Raw genomic sequence first — 24011 nt, forward strand, 5'->3', positions numbered from 1 at the left:
GTGGCGGCGTAAGTAAGAGAAAGGTGTAGGTGTGTGTGCGTGAGTCAACAGCTCTCGTTGAGGAAGGAGTCGCATGACACATAGCTAACTGCTCAAGCAGCTGTCACTCTGCCACCGCCACGCCCCCGCCCTCGCCGCCGCCCCGCCCCGCCCCACCCCGCAGGCGCATGGCTGACAATTACAGGATGCTGCAGAGGCTGTGAACAGCTCTGGTATTTGACCTGCAGCATCGGGGCTGTAATCTGAGCGCCTGTTGCATCAGGCTGAGGATCCACAGACGGCCTCACAGGGGGGAGCAGATTGTGACTCCGTGTGGAGATTCCTGCTTCTGTCCCTTTGCTTTGGGATGTAATCGCAGTCAGACGTGTAAGGCGATCACACGTCCAGAGAGGAGTGGGATGTGACGGGAGGTCAGAGAGCTCCGGGCTGTTTTCAGACCAAACCAGGCGTGGAAGCTTCAGGTCACCCAGCAGTCATGCACGTGGAGTTACACAGCTCGTTAATCTGGAACCTCACTGGCGCTTCTGAACCACTTTTACACGAATAGCTGTTGTTTAAGGCCTGTTTTAATCCAGAATATTGATATTGACGTGGTCGTTTGTTTGCCTATCTATTTGTGGGTGTCAAAACATGACTCATTTAACTAAACAGACTCGTCAGACGTGACTACAGCAGCACCACGTCCATCTGTGGGTGACCTCCCTCTAGTTCTGCCTGCTGTCTCCCTGGTCATGCGTGGATCCTGCTAACGTGCTAATGCTAGCATCTAATTGCAGTTTTATCCTGTAGTTTTCTCGTGAGTGGCTGCTTGAGGGAAGGCCAGTAATTTATGATTACCAGAGGAATTCTTGATTTTCCAAGACAATATGTTTCTTCTTTGATCAGATTAAATAGCGCAACAGTTTTGTGATTTTCCCTGATTTTCAGTTTAGACATGAGTAATCATAGAAGATAACGATTGATATTCAGGCAAATCGTCGGACCAAACAAATTTTATTAAGTCAGTTTGGAGCAGAGCTGAGCCTCTGAACCCATCAGCTTTGATTATGATTCCAGACTGTGGACGGAAGAGGAAATCCTCACTTGTGTGTGTGTCAGACGAGATGAAGAAGAAGTTCATTTTCCCCATATCAAGCCTGAGCGGGACGTGTGTGCACAGCCGCAGCTCTATAACTCAGACCTGCTCTATAAACTCATGCCTATCTGGGTTTCCTCACCTGTTTCTTGTCTGCAGATGTGAACTCTGAGGTGGAATTTGCACTGACACGTATCAGCTCACTAAACACACACAGGGAAGAGGGATTCGCCAACACTCGCGGCTCTTTTCTGCTCCTTTAACCCAGATTGTGTGTGATAAAATAGTTTTAATAACCAGAAATGTGTCAGGACCTGTGGCTCATTTGTGGCCGGTTAAATAAAAGCCGCATTTGTCTTTACAGAGGAATTCATATCTTTTTTTGAATAACTCTCTGAGGACATCGGTAATTATAGAGGATGCTTTCAACCTCATCTACTTCTCAAAAACAGCACAGTGAGTTTGAAAAGGGCTGTAATTCATTCACTGACACAATCATGCATCAGAGCAAAAGAGGTCAGTTATTTTACACCCTCACGTGTCGCGAATAGCAAAATCTCTTTTTTCCACATGGAGCTCTTTTATAATAAAAAAAGTCTTTAAGCTCCACAAAAATCTGCCTGAAACACACATTCAGAGAATGACATCCGTGCAACTTTTAGGTAAATAAAACCTCAAATCAAAAGACAAAAACCTTGAATTATTTTTTTAATCGGTTCTCTGAAGCTGAGTAATTACGGGGGGGTCAAAGGGCTTTAAAGAAAGAGTGTGTCACCAGAAAACCTCAGCAGCAGGTGAATATTAAAGTTTTTCCATTTCATTTACCAAGAACTACGAACCACCACTGAATCTGTGCTCATCTGTGTTCTTCAGCCTAAATTGGATCGTGGACATCTGCCAGATCTTAAACCCGGCCGTAAAATTAACAGCAGGAAGATAATACAGAAGCTAATTTCTCTCCTAATCCTCGTTAAAACTGCGGTTACGATTGCCCTTATTAGGGCCGATGGATCGGGTCCTGTTATTGCGGCGCGCTCTGATGTTGGAGGCCCAGGCCCAGTTACTGAGGAGGGAGGATTTCCTTGACACCTGTAAATGAGACACCTGATTTCCTGACAGCAGGTTTTTTTTAGGTAAAGGGGCTGAAAACACAGTGACACTGAGGAGCAGAAGAAGAACGTCTGCCAAGTTTCTGAACTGCAAAATAACTCTCCCAGAAGCAAAGGAAACCCTGGAAATTAACAATTTTGTGGCTGGGCTATTAGCGGCTTTTTGGCTGGCAACGCTAAAGATGGATAGCTTATCGGGCTTTAATAGCTGGCATAGCAGCATTAGCGCTGAGCTGCGGAGGGGAGAGGAACAATACGGCACATTAGAGGAGCAGCCAGCGCATGCCAGAAAACTGCTCCAGATTTCTAATTAGCATTCATTAACAGTGGGGGAAAGAGCGATTATGGTCTTTAAGTAGTGCATTAGCTAATGTTGTTTTTTTTTCTCGTGTCAGCAGATTTAAATGGGAGTAGTGTGCTGCCACACCAGAGCCTCCCTGTGCTGACGGGGAGGTTTCTGTGCAGCTTTGGGATGACCTTAAAATACGCCGCTGCTGTTTGTTTGCACCAGTTCCCTCCGCTAACAAGCCGGCTGAGTCAAGCGCGGCGGCCCTGACGACACTGTACTGATGTTTGGAGGAAGGTTGTTGTTTTTGTCCGATTTACTAACCTCTGAGGGCAACTAACTTGCAGCTAGGCTAAACTCTTAGCATCTGCAGACTGAGCTGGACGAGTCTGGAGCAAACAGAAGGTGCTGCTGGCAGATGGTTTCTTAATTTCCTCTTTATCGCAGCAACGGTGGACAAATCCAAACATGGCTCGGCCGGGCAGCTGTAATTCAGCCCCAACTTTTATATCCAGCAGCTTGCACAGATTCAATGAGAGCAACAAGGTCGCCGGGCGACAGCTGTTTGACCTTGAATTAAAGAATTAAGTGTATGTGTGTAGTGTGTGTGGGTGGGGGGTGGGGGGGGGGGCTTTTGAAAGCATTAGTGTTTATCCATTTGTGTCAGACTGTCAGCAAGTCCAGACTGGAGCTCCCAGAGCAGGAACTGCGATGTGTAACAATAACAGCCGCATAAAAGAGGAGCAATAAAAGAAACGTCACTCCTGTCAAATATGAAAACCGCAGAGGCAAAAGTAAACAGCAGCTTTCCTCCTCGCTTTTTCCCCCCTCTTATTATCTTTATTATTATTAGTATTATTACAGCAGTGGGCGGCCAAGGTTCACTAACGGAGCACACACGCACACACACACACACACACACACACACAGCCCTGTCTTCCTCCTAACAGCAGTCCTGCTCTGTGTGCTCTGCTAATATTGACTCTCCTGACTAACACTGCCTCTATTGAGTCAAACACAGAACTGTTTGACTAGAATTAGAACATCATTGAGATAACAGCCGTGGACCTGTCCAGGCTGGAGCTGCGGCACCGCCGGAAGAAAGGTGGGGGGGGGGCGGGGGGTGACATGCAGCGAAACCGCAGCCGAGATTGTCAGCCGGTGGGCCGAATGTGCCGAGGCGGAGGTTTGAGGGTCTGCTCCCTGCAAATGTTTTCCCATGCCGCCACTTTTATCGCCGCCGCACAATGCCGGCCGCTTGTGAAAGGGCTCCGTGTGAAACGCGCGACTGTTCTGTGTTTGCGGACGTGTGGTTTTTCCATCAATAGGTCGGGGCCCGCTCGACACTGGGGCCACTGTGTCATTTGTGCCTCCGAGTCAAGAAAAGTCAGGCTGCGTGTCCCAAAACACACTTAAATGCAGGTTCATTATAGCTAAAATGCTAAATCTGTAGATTTAACAGGCCCCTGTTGGTCTTTTATTATATTTAACCTGATTAAATTCTCTTTTTAAAAGGTCACACTGAAGGTTGGATGGGTGCAGACCTGTGTCGGTTGATGGCAGCTATTCCCAGCTTGTTATCTAATTTAACCATCAACCCGCGTGTCATGGCTCATCAACACTCTTTGGTGTTTGGATATGACGCCATGGAACGAGGGCGCCAGCGTTCCATCTGGCGTACTTTCATGACGCTGTGATGCATTTAGGTGTATCCACCTTAAGGAATGTGGCCGTTAAGGTCACGATTCTTCGTCAGCTGCATTAAAATGGAAGAGCTGCATAAAAGGCAGCTTTGGGCTGTGCAGCCATCTTTTCTGGTTCTGCAGTTTCTTTTTTTTATCCCTACAGGCTCTTGTGGTATTTCGAATCGCCCAGGGTTATGTATTCACTCGGTCTTGTAAGCTAAATGAACCATCCATAATGTAAATGAGAACCAAAGAGAGATTGAGAGAGAGAGAGACGGCGGTGCGAGTGCGGCGGTGGCGCCGCCTGTGCTGCCGGGAGAGAAGAGAAAGAGACGTCAGCATTTTCCCACATTTCACTTTCAAATGAGCCACGGCTGAGTGGAGAGCCTTGCCTCGCTGCTGCGTACACCAAACAGCGTAATCGCCAAAAGATTCAGCGTTATATGGATCTAAAAGGCCGAAAGCGGCACGAACGTGGTTAAAGCTGTAATTTCCACGCTTGTTTGTGCACGATGAGAAGCGATTGGATGATTTTGTGTTCATTGTGGTTGAACTCCACTCCCACTTCTTCTGGAGCCACTTAGCACACAGAGTCCCAGATGTACTGTTTTCCCATTTAGGCGACGGAAAGCGCTTTTGTAAATAGTTAATAGCGTTCCGGGGACGCACGAGTCCTGTTGAGAGAGCAGAATAATTACTGGTGGAAACTCTCGTCTGCCTACTCAAATCCCTGCACGGCGGCAACCGCAGAACCGCTGCTGTCTTCACTTCATCTCATTTCAATCGGTAATTACCCGACATATTCGCGCTTGGCACTCCATAAAACGGCTCAAGTTCTTTTGTATCCTAGGTGAGCAGCCCGGTACCTTCTGGCACTTTACCGCTTCCAAAGTGCTGAAGCCAATTTGGAGCTGGGCAGGTATTTGAACTGGCGTGCAACGAAGAGTGAGTCAGATGGGTAGAAAAAAAACCCCAAACCCTGGTGGTACCAGTGCATTTAGCAGCTCAAAGAGGGGTAAAAAGACAAGAGAGAGGTGTTGTCTGTTCTCTGTTAGAGTCCACACAGTTCTACTACAAACAGAGTGGATGCTAGCCAAACAAGCTTATTCAAGGGGGGTTCTGTCTGCGTGGACCATGTTAGCTCAGCAAATCCAGCTCCACAAACACGCTTCAAAGAACCCGGTTATCTCCACAGAGCTTTGATGTGGCTATTGATCCTGCAGCGGCCTGTGAGAACCAGGGATGCGGCGCAGGTTTAGTGTTGTGCTCTGGTTCAGAACAGATCTGGAACAGATAATAGCAACAACATGTTCTCCGATCTCACCCCGTTGGGCTCCGGTTGTGGCGGCAACAAGGTCGTTTTCTGGCTCTGCGGCGCCACAGAGGCAACGTGGGGCAAAAGGCGAGGGCGCAGTGCATTACGCTTATCACCATGAGGGCAAATTATGGAGTGAAAATGAGCAGAGCAGCACTCTTCTGTGAGGTTAAAACAGTCCTGCTAAAGAAAGGACAGGTCTTCTTTCCCAGGGGGAAACTGAACAGTGATTCCATTTCTGATGCCACTTCCTGGTGTCGAACTGCAGCAACGAGCGAAGAAAATTAAACACAAACACAGCAACACTTCCAGAATCACACTGGCATGTGAGAGAAAGACAAACAAAGTCTGTTCCCTTTAGCGTGGCGGAACAACCACCCACCGCCACGCTCCTGTCTCACACTGAGACCATTTGTCACGACGATCCTCCGCCAGCCATCCCGAGCAAGCCTCGCACGGCCAGTCGGGCCTCATTTCAAATCTCACTTCAGCTTATTAGCCGCGCGCTGCATCATTAGCATCCGCTAAGATGCCGATTTGTTCCCCGGGTGACGTTCAAACACCAAAGCCATCATTAATCAGGCGGATAAGCACAACCTGACAGCAGCCTGGCCTCCAGTCACACCAGGCCACAGTCCACCCCCGGTCGCGATGTCCACCACACCTGGTCAACACCAGCAGCGGCCAGGGCGCTAATCGTATTTGAGCACGCGGATGCTCCCACCGCCGCCATAACACTCATGTGTGGCTCCGCCTGATAAAGGCTGGTGCTTCGTTATCGCGACCGAGCTCAGAGAGTGAGAGTTTTAATGACTCTCCGCCGTGTTAGCAGCAGTCGGATCAACCGCCGACGCGTGCGTTCAATGAGGCTTTTGTGTGTCTGGAAATCATGTGGTACTGTTTTAACCCTCCTCCGAATGCCAAGTCAGATTTTTCACAGATAAGCTCGGCTGTGACTAATTTACATGAAAGCACAGGCAGAACAAAAGGCTTGAGAGGCTGTTCTCTTCCCTTCCGTCGACACTCCAGGACTTTGGTGGCTAATGAGAGGTGTTTTGACTGCTCGTCCCCCCTCCCCGTGCCCAACATTCAAATGAGTCAATCCACCGCGGCACAAATTCCTTGAAGTCATCGTATATCATCCAGCCTCGTGGTGGTGTCGGTGCAATCCTTCCTGGCATCTCACCTCCTTTCATCCCATCAGAAAACTGCTCAGAGCGCAGCTTTGCCACTCAGCCGACCGCACGCACGGCCCCGTGGCTCCACCGCGTTAACTAGAGCCCCCGCACGTTTGGAAGAAGGTAAAGTCTGCGTGCACGGGGAGGGACACCTCGCGGTTAAAGCGAAAGCAAAGGGAAGTTCGGTCGTGACCGGGGCGACGACGACGCGCTCAGAGCTCAGCCAAGAAACATCTCTAACTAGTAAAGAGACGCAGCAGCGGCAGCCGGAGAGGAAACGCTGCTCCGGCTGATTTACCGTAGGCCTGCACGACCGGGACATCAAGCATCTACTCATCATCCAGCAGAGCGCTGGAGCTCCCGAGATGGACAATCTGGACTTGAACTTTAGGATTTTCGGCTCATTCTTGAAGATCAAGTAACTTTTGAAAAGACATTTTAAGCTAATTAAAGCAAGCTGGGGCCTCCTGCCTGATATTCGGGATGCTGTAGAAGAATCAAGAGCTTAAATCTGTTCTGGGGAGTCAAAATTAAAGCAAGAAGACATCAGAAGAGTGAACCAGGCCTGATGGTTTCGGTAGAATTCGGCCGCTTTTCAGGCGGCATCGTGAATCATTTCACATTTGAGATATGCCTAAACATAAAAGATCATCAAAAAGCTCCTGATGGTATTTTAAAAAACCTTTTTGTTCTTTCTTTCCTGCAATTTTTTGATAATACTTTGGAAATGCCAGCTGTTGAGCTGCAGGAGGCTGCAGATTTACAACTGGACCTTCAAGGGGATTCATAGTGTCATTACAGCGATGCAGACGGGACCCCCCCCCCCCCCCACACACACACACACACACACACACACACACACACCAGGAGTTTATCAGGAGATAAAGTGGCGACCATTCCTCTGTTTTAGATTTCATCAGTCTTTAGTGGTGCCTTTTTAACCTTCTCACATCCAGTAGATCGCCACACTGAAACTCTTCATCTTCTCCTCCACTTAATTATCTGAGCAACTAATTAGAACCGGTGACCTTCAGCTGATCCCCAGACGTCCCATGGATCCGATGCTTCTCCATCGGTTCTCTCTGGGCTCTGAGGGGCCACCGCTTTATTACCCCCCAAGCCTTTTTCTTTCTCCTTCAGATCAAAGGGGCAAAATCAAAGCTGCTCCAGAGGACAAACTTGGATTTGAGAAGTATTTGAGAGGGTTTGTTCCTCACCGTCCTGTGCAACAGTGGGGCTCGTACCATTAAATGTGACGCACAGAGCTCCTCTAAGAGCAACCAGGCCTGCTGGAAGCCCCCAGATGTTGCCGGGGCCACTTTTTGCACATCTCTCGCCCTCTGCCTGGCGAGCGCTGGGTGCTGTTCTGGAAAACCAGACCAAAACCAACCATCATCTTGGGGAGATATTTAATCTTTTCCTGCTCACAGTTGCTTCAGCACAGCAGATGAAAATTTGGGTTTAAATGGAAATCAGACCGACCGGAGAACTGATGGTTTGGACCTGGCATCACCTATTAGCAGCTGTAGACACGTTCTGAGGGCCTGGACACTAGAAGTGTTTGAGGATTTTCACAAATAATTGACAATAATCATCGTTTGGTATGAGGCTGATGGAAAGGACGTTGTTACTCAAAATAACAGGCTCGTCCTCACAGTGAGCAGCCGGGCTGAGAAATGCAAACTGAACTGGTCAGTTCTCGCTACGTACTGGTTGTATGGTCATGGCTGAGGAATCCTCACAAAGATAGAAATATATAGGTGTGTGTTTGAGTGACCTGATAATGTCAGCTCAGGATGAGGCAGATGAGGCGAGGTGTCGGCCTCCAATCCCATCTTCGTGACCTTTGACCCTTCACTGAGGCAGCTCGTCTGGGAGCTTTTACTCGCCAATGCAGCAGCTCGCGGCGCCGCTGTGCGTTTCAGTACGCATTAAGACTCAAGCAGCCACGAAGAACAAACCGGATGAGTCCCGAGAGGCACGACGATGGGCTGAATGACAATTGACTGCCTGTCAGCGCTCATCTCCGTCAGCTGGCAGGCGGCGGCCGTCATGACGCATGAGGACACAGTGAGGAGATCCAGCCACTCCGCTCTCATTCACTTCTCTCTCCCACTAATTAACTTTCATCGTCAGGGATTAAGACTCTCACCAGTGAGAGGGGAAGCCGATTCAGCCTGTTGCTGCGAAACACCGACTGTTTAGTTGTCACCGCCCAACGTTCAGTCGTTCTCGTAGGTTAAGCTGTCATTACACTTATTTAAACACCCGCGGCTCCTGACACTGCACAGGGGTAACAGGGAGGCCGTGAATGTGCCGCTCACATCGGATTTGCCATGTTGCTCATAGCAACGCTGCGGTGAACCTCCAAATGTGATAGTTTGGCTTTTCCTTCGCATACGTGCTGTTCGGGGTCCTCTTGGAGGCGCAGTGACATCATAACAAGCTTAAAAACATAGAACGCTAACGCCAAAGGTTAAACTTGTCACCCCGTGAGGGCTTTTATTAGTCTTTTCTTTGTGTTTCTGCCGATGTTCCGCCACGAGGAGCTCCAGAACGTCTTTATAACACTCGCTGGTGGAGGGCCTGCAGTGAAGAGCAGAGGATAATAGTGTGGCGCGGCACATGAAACAGCGCCTGGTCAAAAAGCAAAGCACTCCATATCTCGCAGGAGTAAATTTAATGGCCATCGGTGGCTCTCGGCTCTTGACCCTCTCCGGGAGGCTCCGCGTTAGTCACTCTCCAGCGCGTTCCAATTGAAACTCAGCCAGACCGACGGCAGATGAGGTTTCAACATCCACTGAAACGCCTGAATGAGAGCAGCACAGCAGCTTCAGCAGGTCATTAAATGGGCGACTCTCCGCCGATAGCGGAGGCCGAAGCGCCATCAAGCTGTCGTTCTGCTGCAGGTTTCACCTCTCAAACACTCAACTTCAGTTCCAGTCAATCATCTCCTTATTCCATCACAGCCAAAGTGCGACGGGGTCAAGTGCTTCTGCCGGGGTCAAAGATAACGATCTGCCGTCATTAAAATGGAAATGTTACTCATGCAATGTGTCTGCGTATCTTAAACTGCCGTTTGGCTTCAAAAACAAGGAAATCTCGTTGGAAATTTTGCTTTTGCCCTTTTTGACGTGACTACAGCTTTTAAGACTGATTTAATATGTTTCTGTCTGTAAGGATGGCGTTTAGATAACAATCTTGTGACTGCTGCTGACGCTCTCTGATCCTTCCCACTGCAGCCAGTCTGATTAAGTTATTACTGGACATCACTGTCTCCTCAGGACCTGAAGCTCTGCACCTTGTTGCAAATGCTGCTGCTGCCACCTAGCGGTAGAAGATAAACTTACCCCATATATCAGCAGCAGTTATTTTAGTCACCAAAAATACACAGAAACTTTATAAAAGGGTGGAAATAGTGTATTAAAATGGCAGCCATCATCATCATCATCACCATCATCATCACATGATCGTTACAGTATTTTTTTAAAGCAGCTACTAAACATTTGCTACTACTCAAATGTGATATAAAATACTTTATAAAGCAGCTTTGGTGATCATTGTATGTACACTCTTGCATATATAAAAGTGGTGAAAACATTTAAATATTATCAAAAGTGATTTGATTTGTTTAAAAAGGTGAGACTATTGCACTGGAGCGAGGCGAGGCCAGGAGTGGCCAGCTGTTTTCAGGGTTTTCTGCGCCTGGGGAGGGAAGGAAATTTAGTTTCTGAACTGCATGGGAACAAAAAGCATGTGCAAATGTGCAGTAGGAGAGCTAACAGCTTACTTGGTGATCACACAGCTGGGGCCCATGTTTGAACCAGCCCTCATCTCCAAAGCCACAGCACACTGGAAACAACAGGCAAATTAGGCTGAAAATTCACCGATTGTCAGTAGCAACAGCACATGAAATGCAACAAACGTTGCCTTTGAAACACACTGCACTTCTCTCATCCATTTTTAGCTACTTTGAGTGAGTCAGCATCCTTTTACCCTCGTTTCCACGTCGGTCCAGGATCCATCTGTCTGATCGCCGCTGGCAGGTTTGTTTTCTGAAGATTTTCTTTTGCGGCTGCAGTTAAAATGGGAACAGAAAAACAGTGAAGGCATCATGGCAAACATCTGGCACATCTGCTGCTGCTAACTGGCTGCTGGGCGATACCTGGGAGCTGTGGCGAGCTCCTGCTTCAGCGTCTCAATGTCAGTAAACTGGACAGCCTGTCCTCCGCCTCTGGTTCTGATCACATCACCCTGAAAGAAAAGGGCCGAACTTGTCCTGTGAGGGAATTGTTAAAAAAAAAAACATTTTTTCACAAAAGTGACAAGTTACCTTGATTAGTTTGGTCGCAATCTCGCCGTCAGATGCAACTTCCTGGTGCGTCAGCACATATCTGTCGCACTTGGACAGGACCTTCTCGTTGGGTGCCGACACATGGATGGCATTCGGGATGACCGGCTGCAGAACGGTACCCAGGTCCATGTTGAAGGAAGGCTTGTGGTCCACCCACTTCTCCCCTCCGGCAGAGCGGGAGCGACGATGCAGCGGCCGCACCGGCGTTGACGTCTGCAGAACAGACAGAACATCACACTCCACTCGTGAGATGCGACCATAGGTGCCACCTTCAGTCCTCGACACCTACGGGGGCGGGAGACGGGGAGGCCGAGCGCTTCGCGGGGAGGCGCTCCTCTCTGGAAGGACGCGTGGGTTGCGTCTGCCGAGGTGGAGGATCGGGGCGACCTCGGGTCTTGCTCTCCGTCACAATGGCCTTGAGCTGCTTCAGCTTCTCGTCTTTCACCAGGAGCTTGTTCTGCATTTCCATCTGCATGACGTTAACGCGTCTGCCCTGTACGTGGAGACGGCGGCGATGAGGACCCGACCGTGGATTAATCTACACCGACAGGCGGCGCTTTGACTCACGCATTCTTTCTCCCACTTGAGGTGCGTGTCTGTGACCGCCCCATGCAGGCGCTGCTCCATGCGCCTCTTGTCGGACAGCTCCCGCTGCAGCCTCTGCGCTCTGGTCTCCAGCTCGCTCTGCATAGAGCGCTTGTCGTCCTCGTAGATTTTTGTTGTTTTCTGCAGGATGTCAATCTGAAACGGAACATTACAGCTGTTTTATAAGAAAAGCAACATCACACCTTTCATCCAGGGATGAAATGGTGATTTCTTTTTGTTTCGCACCTTATGTTCATACATCTTCGTCCTCTTCTCCAGGCGCTCGATCTCCGACTTGTTGTTCTGGATGATTCTGTCCTTCTCCGACAGTTTATCGTTATGTTCCTGAACAGCATTTTCCGTGGCAGCTTGGTTGCTGTCCAGTTGCTGAAGCATGGACTTCAGCGTGTTGGCTTAAACACAGAGGAGAGAACGAGCAGGATTTCAACACTTTTTCAGCTTCTTCCCATCTAAAAGCCAAGAGCCGTGATCGTGTACCTGCTCTGCTGTACTCGTCAAACATCGTCTGTCTGATCCTGTGTCTGTGCTGCAGAGCTTCGATCAGCCTGGGCAGGGTGACGTCATCGCGGGGGTCAGTCAGCTCACAGGAGGGCAGAGGTGGGAGGTTCTGCAGCAGAGGCCTTATAGCAGACGCCACATCTAAGAAGAGAGACCAACTCAGCTGCTGTTTTTATTTTTGCAGCGGGATCAAAAACGATCCCACGTACAGAAACCACTGTAAAGAAAACATCCGAACCAACCGAGATCAGTTTACATGAGAAACGTCAACAGTCTGTCTTGGAATGCTTTAGTTTTGAATAAAAACAATAGTTTTCGATTCAATTAGCTAGTTTCATTTTTGGGAGCGGTGCAGCTGCCTCAGCAACATGTTTGATGAGAGGAATAACCTGCCTTTATCCACTGGACCACCACGCTCCTCAAGTCTGCGAGAGAGTTCCTCCTTAAATGCTTGGTTTCTATGGCGACGGCCTGGCGTGAAGCCACAGATCGGCCTGTCCACCGGCCGAGCTACTTCCACCTCCTGGGTCATCTCTGCAAACCGCATCACCAGCTGAGGAAGAGGAGCGCGTCTCACGTGATACCCAAACAGCCGACGGGGATTTTTTGATTTGGGGGGAACTTACCAGCGTTTCCTCGTAGTCTTCAGCCTTGGGATTGACACACACAACCATTCTGACTTTGCCCTCTCCATCAAAGTAGTTCTTGAAGAGATGGGTGAGTTTGGAGTCTCTGTACGGGACCATCTGTCAAACAGAACCTGTTAGCTGCGTTGCTGATCAGTAGCTTCGACAGTGTCCCACAGCTGTGATCCATACCCTGCTGGTGCCGTACTTCTGGTTCTCTCTAAGTACTTCGATGCAGGTGCGCAGAGTCAGCAAAGACTGATTAATGTTGCCTGTGAGATACAAAATTAGCTATAATTACACTTAATCGTCAATGAGGTAAAAAAAAGTGGGTTTTTCGAACCAACCTGCTTCACGTATGCGCGTTCCTTCTGCCCCAGTCCTCCCAGTTCGCTCACTCCCAGCCAGATCCACCAAGCACAGCTGACTCACGGCCACCTGGCTTTTATCCTGTCGGGCAACATCAGAGGATATCAGAAGTTGCTGTTCGCATCAACTTGAATTGAAAAGCTGCAGAGAGATGCGTTGACAGCTTCAGCCAACCTGCAGAACGTTGTCGCCGTCGGCATCAAGAGGAGCCTGAACCAGTTTGATCACGAAGACGCTGTGGGAGCGACTGGACTCTCTGTTCAGGCAGGTGTTCGCAACCTTCCTTTTCTTCTGACCTGCAGAACACAGTAGATACACAGATCTCTTTAAAATGTGGCAATTCCTCAAAAACAGGTCTAACCTTTGGGAGAACACACCAGATCTGCTCAGAGAGAAGATTAACAGCTGTCATTTCCTGGCCAAAGCTGACCCGGAGGCCAGCAGTGCCAAGTCAGTCACATCAACAATCATCCTTGCAGAGTTTTCTTTCCGTCCTCTTGGACTTTAGCCTGAATGCAACATTCCAAGAGTCGCTCTTCTGACCTACCTTTCCAGAACACTTGAAATGCCTCCTGAGCAGATTTGACCTCCACCTCCATGCAGCCAGCCACGTACATGTTGTGATTCTGATCCTCTCGGAGAAGTCTGGACTGAGGCGGTCTAGATGGAGAACATTCCACTGTTAAATCAGGCGTATGCAAGTATTTAAGCAGGTGGGGAATCAGTGGGGATGGGAAAAGAATGGAAACGCTGCATTGGAGGAAGCGCGGCACAGGCAACAGACATTGAGGAGCTTCTACAAAACAGACAAATGGAAGACGAAGAACGATTTAATATTTTAGGACTGGATCACAGCGGTACATGCTGCCCAAAACCACAAGTTATAAAAATGATTTGAGAGTAATCAACTTGTGAGACTGATTTGAAACTAGAAGAGTTTTAAAGGGGAACTCTTGAAAGCTAAAAACTGTTAGCAGGTCCTGCTACAACAGTCTAGACTTAGAGGGGGAGTCTAAATCACTGGAGCCATTAGTTTGATGTAAAAGTATCCACTGGTCACATACATGAACTCAGTGTTCTGGCGCATAGGTGTGCCGCCACCATTCCACCTATCAAAAAGAAAAGAAATAGATCAACCTTGAAGCGACACTGACAGACCTTCAAATGTGAATCTTTCGTTTTTGGTATTTCCTAGATATGAAACACAATTTTTAAAGAGTTGACCTCTTTAAAAATTGTGACATTGTTCAGATCCTTATGGGCTTGACTGTTTTAAACTCACTTTGGTTTGATTGCATCCTCCTGCGTTTCCTCCAGGAGATCGTAGATGTAGTTGTTGTAGATTTCAATGTAGGAGACGAAAATGCTGTAGCCGCTGTCCTCGTCCACACCATCCGCCTTCCAGGCCTCCTCGGGCGTAATCATGTCAGCAATTTCAGGATCCAGCTTTTGTCTAAAATGATTAAATAATCATTTAACTCTGACCAACTCCTGTGATCGGCAGCACTGAGGCACTGGTAGTTCAGCGGTATTACTTGGAGGATGGTGTTTTAGGAAAAGTCTGGTTGTTATCCCGTCTTTGGCGTTCCAGCAAAGCATCGACCTCACTCTGGATCTCCATTCCATTCTTGTCATCCGACTTAAAAATCTGAAAAAAAATAAGTGTACACAAAAGTCTCAAATAGATCATTCAGTTTTTTCAAGATTTTTTCCCCCTAAAAGTCAATGTCCTTACAAATCTTTTGGCCTGGTAAGCTCCTATACTGTTAAAGATCATGTCAAGTGCGCGGGGGAGAAGTCCGCCCTGTCCCGGAGACCCCGTCATTGTGAAGGTCTTCCCGCTGCCAGTGACCCCATAGGTGAAGAGCAAACCTGCCACAATCACACAGAGAAGTCAACTGCCGAACCTGAGCATGAAATGAAAATGATGATTTCACCGTCACGTTACAAGACAAAAACACCAAAGTTTTGAGATTTTTTCTCTGAAATGTCAAGGTACGAAACCACCAAATACTCACATTGGGCCCTGCAGCTGGCGACACATTTAGGGGTGCATGTGGGACAGGCCCCAACGCCCTCCCCGTGACCACAAAGAAAGAAATGACCAGCTTCATTCTTACCGTTTTTTCCATGAATAAGGTCATCGACAAGAACTTTGGCCACATCTTGAAACAGCTCCACCTGAGACGTTGAAACGCCAAAGACTTTTTGGAAGGAATACTGTGTCTGAGAAGAGAATACATACGTAAAACATCCCCCTCTTGGTACACCGACATGAGCAGCCTTGCCCATGGTCGCTATTCTCGGTACCTCTCTGAACTCCCCATTCCGGGTTGTTTTGAAGCCTTCGGGGGGGTGCAGCTGGATGGTGGAGCCACTGATCACCTCGATGCAGCATTCTCGGTCTTCTACACTCAGAGGTCGCACACGGCAGTATACCTGAGGACAGATTTAAAAACACATGGCACTTATTTATACCCGAGGGCCCGTGTTATCGAGCAGCTGCCCTTTCATTGTCCTGATTTTAGAAAAACCATCCAGGACTATTCACACCGATTTGTACAAAACGTCCTTGTTTTGCTTCGTCTGTTTATAACTCTCCGACAACTTACCCCAACTGGGTCTTTCTGGCTGTTAGGAGGCTTTTTAGGAGGAGGCCTGCGAGGTGTTTTACCCTTCCTGGGGGAAGAAATGGTCCATTGTTAGCGCTACCTTTCTAGCTACCGCGGCTAACAACAAAATGAAAGTAATCGATTGTTCCCAATACCACTCAAAGGTAGTTTAACATTAAAACGTGAGTTTAATAAAGCAATACTTACGCTGGCCTGGTCATTTTGACTGGCGCCTCGTAAACACGGATAAACCGACTAAGATTTTGAACTTTCCCTCCGCAACACGAGCCGTCGACCGCCAATAAGATCGCGGAGTATGAGTCGCCGGTCACGCCTTCCTCGCTTCCTTTTTTGGAGGATTGTTGTCAATCGGCATTACCGCCACCTACTGGACCGGAATGCACACTATTTTTCTTTTTAGTACCATTTATTCGCAAAAACCATAATGCATCTTTTATATTGCCATCTTTCATTCAACAATACGTCGCTTACTATTATCATTATTACTTTATTTGAAGAAACAGTGACACCTACCGTCCACATGTTGTATCACTGGCCTTACACAACATTAAACGTTGCATGCGCACGTGCAGCTGTAGGTTATGCAAACAGGGACATTTATCCTCTAACTCTGTTGCTATAAACACTGGCAGTCGCAGGTAAGCCTTTGCATTGTGTGTATTAATACTTGCGGCGTATATATTTCGCGTTACATCTTCAGAGTTCCTCTCACTCCTTTAGTTTCAGAATGAAAAATAAACCGAACAAGTCAAATGCATCAGCGTCAACAGAGAGAGTGACGAAAAGATCCGACAGCTCCTCATCGACGCTCTCTAAAAAGCTTAAGAGCAAAACAGAATCATGGAAGCAAGGTGTGTACTGATGCCGCAGCGTCCTTTTACACAAAAACACTTTCGCCATGCTGTTTTATTTGGTCACAGAACCTCCGAAGCCTGTAGCTGCCCAGAGGAGGAGTGTCCATGGAAGTATCCTGCACTACATTTACCAGAATACACTGGGGCAGAGCCTGCACTCACACATGAGACAGGTAGCGGATTTGTGCACAAATTGACGGAATGTACAAGAAATTACTGCAACGAGAGGGGAAAAAATAACGTTTACATTAATACTAATCTTTGACAGTCATTTATGCAGATTTTACCTCTTTGCCACTTGGCAATGTCAACGTTTAAGGAAAAACCCAAATAAGATTGCGACATAATTGTCGTGATAGTTGATTTTGAGTTTAATCTGAAACTAATTTAATTTAATTCAGTGTCTCCAGGAGCCGTTTGTTCGCTCGTTATCCTCTTATCATTTCCACGGTGCCGCCAGCCCCTTCGACCGCAGGGTCACCTGTCTGGAGTGGCATCCCACCCATCCCACCACTCTGGCAGCAGGGTCCAAGGGTGGAGATTTGTATCTTTGGGACTTCAAGGTTCCCACCAAGATGAACTTTGTGCAAGGGGTGAGTTCGTGTGTGTGGCAGAGAAAAGATCATTTCAGAACCCTGCATCTCTTCGCTTTCTGACCGATCTAAACTTCTCTGCACAGAACGGAGCTGGAGATTCTATCGGGGGAATGAAATTCTGTCCGATGGATCTTTCTAAAATCTATGTGGCTTCTGGTGAGGGCAGATTGAGCCTGCAGAGCTTCGAGGGTCATACGTCCACTGTGCTGGCTACAACTGCAGACTGCGGCCACGACTACCACAATGTTTGGTGAGGGGACAAAAAGATGCAACAGACAAACATGTTCAGTAAATCAGTATAGAGACTATTTTTTAGCAGTTAGGTTCAGAGTTGAGCAAGAGGGAACCGTTATTAAGAACATATTGATTTGTGGTTTGCAATTAAAAATGAATCATTTGATAGAAGACACAAACAAACATGGAATTTTTAATGGAAATTAATCATGTAAAATAAACGTTTCGATAAATTCCATTTAGGTATTACTGAATATTTCAGTATGAACCTCCTCTGTTCACGTTAGCGTGGAACTACAAGTGTGTTCAGTTGAAGATCTAATTGTCATTTTTCTCTGTTTTGTTGCAGTTTTTGGTTCTGCTGCGTTGACGTGTCAGTAAGCAGGCAGATGTTAGTGACCGGAGACAACGTGGGACAGCTGCTGCTGCTGAGTTTGGATGGTCAAAAGGTCGTCCTCCTTCCATGATTTGCCCCCTTTTTTTTGCTGTGGATTAAAGTTCTGCTCCCCTCATGCCTCTTATTCTCTGATATAAATGTCATTTTTTTCCACATTTCTCGCTTTGTTTTCATAGATTTTCAGCGACAAGTTGCACAGAGCCAAAGTGACCCACGCCGAGTTCAGTTCACGCTGTGATTGGTTGTTGGCCACAGCTTCAGTCGACCACACGGTCAAACTTTGGGATCTAAGAAACATTAAAGACAAGAAAAGTTTTGTCCATGACCTTCCTCACGAGAAAGCCGTCAACTCAGGTAGACGCTACTTTACGTCCAGCTTTTAAAGGACATTTAAACACTGGTTAAACACTGTTTAAATTCTGAGAGCGTGACCTTTGGCCTCGTGTGTCTCAGCCTATTTCAACCCACTCGACTGCTCCAAGTTACTGACCACAGATCAGTACGATCAGATCCGCGTCTACTCATCCTCCGACTGGTCCCAGCCTCAACACATCATCCAGCATCCTCACAGGCAGTACCAGCATCTCACACCCATCAAGGTCTGTCGTATATAGCAGTGAATTGGTAATAGACAACGACACAGGTGTTATTACAAAGCTACAATGTAGTTTGGCTTGGGTTTATTCTTTCAAGGCCACGTGGCACCCAGTCTACGACCTGATTGTGGCTGGCCGCTACCCCGATGACCGCGTTTGCCCCGGAGATGAGAAGACTGTTGATATCTATGACTCCAACACAGCAGAACTTGTTTTTCAGCTACAGGATCCCACAGGATCAGGGATCAAATCTGTAAGTATGTTTTAAATATTCTAACATAGCTAAACCTGTTTGACTTCCAGCTGCTCCCAACACTTACTGTCTGCTTTTTTCCCCCCAAGAAAACTTAATAAATCATGAGCAATTAGTTGACTGGAGATTCTATTTGCCCCTGAGTGTGAGTGTATGAGTGAATGGGGTGTGCAGGTCCTGCCCTGGCAACCATTGACCTTAATGGATGGAGCTAAACTGCCATTAACACATCCTAATTATTTGTTCACAGATCAATAAATTTAATTCTCTGGGTGATGCGATTGGCTCTGGGATGGGTGAGTAACTCAGAGGCATCGTGATCATCCGTCAGCATCTGGTGCAGAGGAGGGGGAGGACATGAGATTAATGCAGTTTCCTGTTGACCTGCAGGTGTGTCGGTGTTGATTTGGGACAGAAACGAGTCCCTGTTCAACGATCAACACGAAGAGGAAGAAACGTCAACGTCGACAGACAGTTCAAGAAGCCAGAGGAGGAGCGTGCAGCGCTCTGGCCGAGGCAGAGCAGCTTCCACGGCGGGTGGAAAGCTAATGAAGAAAAAACTAGCTTCTCTGGAAGAGACCGGGACCAAAAGTAAAACCACAGGCGGCACGAAAGAAAAACAAACACAGAGGAGAAAAAAGACATGAGAGAGCCGAGAAACCATCTGTTTGTATTCGTTTTACTGTCAGAAAAATTGAAACGTTCAAAAATGTTCCCGTTTCTTATAAAAAACCAACAAAATGTTTTCTAATTTTCTACTAAACTTGAATAAAACATGCATAACTGAAGGAGTTGTTGTACAACCCTTTCCCTCCATTTGATTTGGCGCAGTCGCGTTAATCTATTCCAGAGTGGCAGCATGTGACTCATGCGTAGCTGAAGAGATAACTTCCACGCAGCTCATGGACCGTGACGTTGGCCAGCTGCAGCAGCACCTCACCCCAGGCCTGCCGCTCCTCTCCGTCCTGTTGCTGGCCCTGCAGGGCTGAGTAAACCAAACTCAGGACAACACGGTCGAACTGAGCAGGAGGCAGCGACCTGCTCCTCTGACTGTGCAGCATGCTCGCCATCTGCATCATGGAGCTCGGAGTTCTTGGTATGTTATCGTTGATCTGGGACAGGAAAGCCCGCCCCGACCGCATGGATGCCAGCTCCTGATCAAGCAGAAGGACGTTGTTGTCCTGGTCCAACTCTAACCCTCCCAGCAAGATCTGAGCACAGAAAAAGTGAAACAGGACCTCAGCTCCTCTGCCAGCCAAACGACACAAGAAGAAGAATTCAAATAAATACCTCAAACATCAGCTTTGCATCAGATTGTTTTCCCCAAGTCACAGTTGGTCTTGCAGCCACATGTCTAGTAGATAATACTTTTTTTTTTAAAAAGAAAAAAAAATCCAAACATTTAAAACACACCTTATTGACATTAAATACCTGTTTTTTGAGACTGCATCTTGAACAGCGCATGCGCTTCACATTCATCGCAAATGACACCATTGATACTCACCCTGCAGCATTTGCTGAAACAGAAAGCAGAGAGTGGCCAGAAAGTAAACATTTAGTTCTGTTTTCATGAGCATTCTACCCTTTTTCCTCAGAGCTTTCTTTTCTGATCCTCTTCACCTCTCCTCCGTCTCTCTTGTGAACCCAGGCAGAGGCAGCTCAGCCTAGGACTGCCCTGCATTTTTTACCTTGGAAAAAGGGAACAAAAGCCAGTTGGCTGTAAGAGAGGAGACGGCAGCGATTTAAAATCCTTTGTGCTCACAGAAATCAGATCGTGAACTTAAAAGGTTTAAAGTTCACAGAGGCTTAAGCGTAAGTTCCCTGACATTTCTAACCTGTATGAACATGAGTTTCTAATGAAACATTAAATAAGTAGGGAAACTTTCCAAATATGTTCATTCTGTACCAATACACAGCAATGCTACAAAACCCTTAACATAGCAGAACACTTTTTAAAATCATTCTCAATATCTTAGACTGCTCACAGTATTTCTTGCTTGCTATGCAAAATTTGATAATATGCGTTCCACAACCCTGGTCCATTGTAGTCTTTTTGGTAAAGAATAATAATGAACCATTAAACATGAGGGTTGATTAAAATAATGGAATTCTATTCACTTTTTATCTGGTTGTAACTATGAATTAAATCGAATAGCGGCTGCAGTGTAACCGTTCTCCACATGGGGGCAGTAGTTCAAAACAGCGTAACTTATTGGGGCGGGGGGAAGTTTATTTACTTCCGGTGGAGAGGTCAGTCTTTTCTGATTTAGTTGTGGGGGGAAAAAGGTAAGCAAGTTTAGAAACTTGGAAGTTTAACGTGTTACACTAGTGTGCGTCATTTACAGTTTTTTTCATATCAAATGCATGACATATTATGAGAGTTTTATTTACTTGTGGCATCGTTGGCCACTTAGCAGCTGTGAGAGCTAATGTTAGCGGATCCTTAGCGTAAAACTGCCAAATAGGGTCGATGTTATTATAAACTCAGTTTGTTATTAGGCTCACTGCTGATACTATATACTGCTATACGCTATGGCGAGTCTGTTCAAATATCACCAAGGAATTTGACTTAATTTTCCTTCCACTGGATTTAGTAATGCACTGTGGATTACAGGATGCATCTCTCCCGGTTATAGATTGATTGGGATCTGTGTGTGATCGTTGTTGTTGTTCAGGTGAGCAGCAAAGATGGATTCCACTGAGGAGCGGGGTCTCAGTGTTGGGGGCTCTGTGGGCGAGGAAAACTACTTTCTGGGCTACACTTTCACTGACCGTTCCCACTCCAGCCGTGTGGTGAAGAGCATCATGGACCTCTGCCTGGGGGGTGGATTGTTCGCTGATGTCACCATCACAGTGGACGGCAAAGAGTTTCATCTCCACCGGCTGGTGCTCTCGGCCCAGAGCAGTTTTTTCCGCTCCATGTTCACGTCCAACCTGAAAGAGTGCCACAACCGCACCATTGAGCTGAAGGATGTCAGCGCCACTGTCTTCCAGCTTCTGGTGGACTACATCTACCACGGTACGATTAAACTCCGGGTGGAGGAGCTGCAAGACACCTACGAGATGGCAGATATGTACCAGCTGACCGCACTGTTCGAGGAATGCTCACGCTTCCTCTCACGGACCGTAGAGGTCAAAAACTGCCTGCAGGTAAATTCTCATTTGTTGTAAAGGCAATAACGAAGTAGCATCAGATGCATAAATGATTTTTCGTACACAGGTGATGTGGCTGGCAGACAGACACAGTGACCAGGAGTTGTACACTGCAGCCAAACACTGTGCTAAGATCCACTTGGCCCAGCTACATCAGACAGAAGAATTCCTGAATTTGCCCCTCTGCCTGCTATTAGACATAATCAAAGGTCTCGTATATTTTCTCCCTGCAGCTTTTTCTTAAAATTTCAAATGAATTTACATATATGAAAATAATACTGTGTGAAAGGACAATCACTGTTTTTATTTCTGTAATTGTTCTATGTAAAAAAGTGTGGTCGTTATGATTTAATCAGGAGTCAAACAGATTTATTGTGTGGACTGTGGACTGCAACTGTAACACCTCCAATAAACGTTGTGGCCAAAATATTTCTGTATTTTAAGTGTAGGTGGATATATAATCTGCCTGTTATGTGTGTTTCTGTCTAGATGGTGTTCCGACCTCCCAGAATCCAACAGTAGCCATAGAGTCGTGGATAAATCACAACAAGGTGGAAAGAGAAGAGTTTTCTTCCATTCTCCAAGAAAACCTGAAGGTAAGTTTTCTTCAAATTAAAAAATAAAAGATCATGTTGTCATTTTTCCTCTCATTGAGTCCTGATGCGTCTCTCATGAACAGGAGATTGGTGAGAACGTTCACATCTACCTGATCGGTAAAGAAGAGACGCGGACCCACTCCCTGGCCGTGTCCCTCCACTGTGACGAGGACGACGCGATCAGCGTGAGCGGCCAGAACAGTTTGTGCCATCAGATCACTGCAGCCTGTAAACATGGCGGGGACCTGTACGTTGTGGGGGGGTCCATCCCCCGCCGCATGTGGAAATGCAACATGCACACCATGGACTGGGAGCGCTGCGCCCCGCTGCCCAGAGACCGCCTCCACCACACCATGGTCTCTGTCTCCTCTGAGGATGCCATTTACTCTCTAGGGGGGAAAACGCTGCAGGACACGCTCTCTAACGCCGTCATTTACTACACAGTGAAGGACAACATGTGGACAGAGACCAGCCAGCTGGACACGGCTGTGTCCGGGGCCGCAGGCGTTAACCTGGGAGGCACCATCTATCTCCTGGGAGGAGAAGAAAACGACATGGACTTTTTCACCAAACCGTCTCGACTGATTCAGTGCTTTGACACTGCTTCCCAGAAGTGCCAAATCAAGCCGTATATGCTGCCGTTCGCCGGCTGCATGCACGCTGCCGTGCACATGGACGTGATCTTTATCGTGGCAGAGGGAGACTCCCTGGTGTGCTACAACCCTCTGCTGGAGAGCTTCACCCGCTTGCGCTTCCCTGAGGTGTGGAGCTGCGTTCCTTCTCTGTGGAAGGTGGCCAGCTGTAACGGCTGCATTTACGTCTTCAGGGACAAATGCAAGAAAGGCGACGCAAACACGTTAAAGTTTAACCCGGCCACATCCGTGGTGTCGGTTATCAGAGGCATAAAAATCCTCCTCACAAACTGGCAGTTTGTTTTGGCCTAAAATATTTGCCGGACGTCCACGCCGCGGCCCACAAACGCACCGCTGACTGTCGGATAAGCGCGACGTCACTGCTCAAACGTCCAGTGACGAGTACGGCTCTAAATGTATTTATTCAGCTGGTTTGTGTGTCAAACATTCCACTCTGACTTCATCACCAGACCAGCGTGACATCAGCCCAGTGCTCTGTGTTAGCTTGTGTTACACTCTGCAACATTGTGCATCTCTTAGCTGAGACGTTTGTGATGATATTGTTACAATGTTGTTTTCTTGTGGTCTATTTTATTCTACCAGTGTAAAGATTAAATGTTCATGTGATCGAATCAAATCATATAGAGATGGTAAATTGTAAGTCACAAGTGTTCATGAACAAAACAGGGACTTTTTTTATGTACAGTTTTAAATATATCGTCACTGTTACACACATCACACTTTTAAATATATCTCTACTTTTTGGTGCATATAAAGATCCCTACCTTCCTGCCCCGTTTATCTCCGGTTTGGTGACGTCTCTCATGAATGGCGAGGTGAAAGGTGCCGGTTGTGTCCTTGGTGGAGGCAAAGGGGAGTTGAAGGAGAGAAAGCTGCTACACAAGAGGCCAAATCTTTGATCCCATTGATGTGTTTCAGGAGGCTGTGCAGCTGAAACCCAAACCC

At 47.3% G+C, this 24011-nt stretch overlaps 4 protein-coding genes and 1 non-coding gene across 10 annotated transcripts; 2 read left to right on the top strand and 3 right to left on the bottom strand.

Annotated features, from left to right (window-relative positions):
* Positions 1-10046: 10046 nt before the first annotated feature.
* LOC130535740 (kinesin-like protein KIF23) lies at positions 10047-16669 on the bottom strand. Of its 5 annotated transcripts, XM_057050982.1 has the most exons (24): positions 16402-16669; positions 16248-16306; positions 15714-15780; positions 15412-15540; positions 15222-15327; positions 14837-14973; positions 14637-14749; positions 14384-14554; positions 14166-14210; positions 13649-13761; positions 13276-13397; positions 13080-13182; positions 12925-13004; positions 12733-12852; positions 12500-12659; positions 12086-12247; positions 11834-12000; positions 11570-11743; positions 11292-11495; positions 10982-11215; positions 10814-10902; positions 10645-10723; positions 10439-10500; positions 10047-10353 (listed from the first exon to the last, which is right to left on the bottom strand). In XM_057050982.1, exons 2-24 carry the CDS (start codon positions 16292-16294, stop codon positions 10338-10340), a joined length of 2700 nt encoding a protein of 899 aa, XP_056906962.1. In that variant the 5' UTR covers positions 16295-16306; positions 16402-16669; the 3' UTR covers positions 10047-10337. The 5 variants fall into 5 exon arrangements, with proteins under 5 accessions (XP_056906962.1, XP_056906965.1, XP_056906961.1 ...); XM_057050985.1 differs by lacking the exon at positions 16248-16306 and having other exon boundaries at positions 16402-16623; XM_057050981.1 differs by having other exon boundaries at positions 16248-16524.
* Positions 13484-13580, bottom strand: LOC130536980 (Z30 small nucleolar RNA). Its single transcript, XR_008953521.1, has one exon. It is a non-coding gene; the product is annotated as a Z30 small nucleolar RNA (small nucleolar RNA).
* On the top strand, positions 16272-19452 carry ddb2 (damage-specific DNA binding protein 2). 2 transcript variants are annotated; one of them, XM_057050992.1, is made up of 11 exons: positions 16272-16372; positions 16455-16585; positions 16655-16761; positions 16990-17181; positions 17268-17434; positions 17768-17867; positions 17992-18169; positions 18269-18414; positions 18509-18664; positions 18915-18960; positions 19055-19452. In XM_057050992.1, exons 1-11 carry the CDS (start codon positions 16293-16295, stop codon positions 19309-19311), a joined length of 1560 nt encoding a protein of 519 aa, XP_056906972.1. In that variant the 5' UTR covers positions 16272-16292; the 3' UTR covers positions 19312-19452. The 2 variants fall into 2 exon arrangements, with proteins under 2 accessions (XP_056906972.1, XP_056906973.1); XM_057050993.1 differs by having other exon boundaries at positions 16999-17181.
* LOC130535750 (protein FAM180B) lies at positions 19328-20362 on the bottom strand. The gene is made up of 3 exons (XM_057051004.1): positions 20169-20362; positions 19955-20031; positions 19328-19875 (listed from the first exon to the last, which is right to left on the bottom strand). Exons 1-3 carry the CDS (start codon positions 20239-20241, stop codon positions 19531-19533), a joined length of 495 nt encoding a protein of 164 aa, XP_056906984.1. The 5' UTR covers positions 20242-20362; the 3' UTR covers positions 19328-19530.
* A 525-nt stretch (positions 20363-20887) lies between these two features.
* Positions 20888-23837, top strand: kbtbd4 (kelch repeat and BTB (POZ) domain containing 4). Its single transcript, XM_057050991.1, has 5 exons — positions 20888-20950; positions 21340-21814; positions 21885-22026; positions 22307-22413; positions 22497-23837. Exons 2-5 carry the CDS (start codon positions 21353-21355, stop codon positions 23355-23357), a joined length of 1572 nt encoding a protein of 523 aa, XP_056906971.1. The 5' UTR covers positions 20888-20950; positions 21340-21352; the 3' UTR covers positions 23358-23837.
* Positions 23838-24011: the final 174 nt, after the last annotated feature.

This window comes from Takifugu flavidus, chromosome 13, assembly GCF_003711565.1.
Source record: "Takifugu flavidus isolate HTHZ2018 chromosome 13, ASM371156v2, whole genome shotgun sequence".
NCBI classification, from domain to species: Eukaryota; Metazoa; Chordata; class Actinopteri; order Tetraodontiformes; family Tetraodontidae; genus Takifugu; species Takifugu flavidus.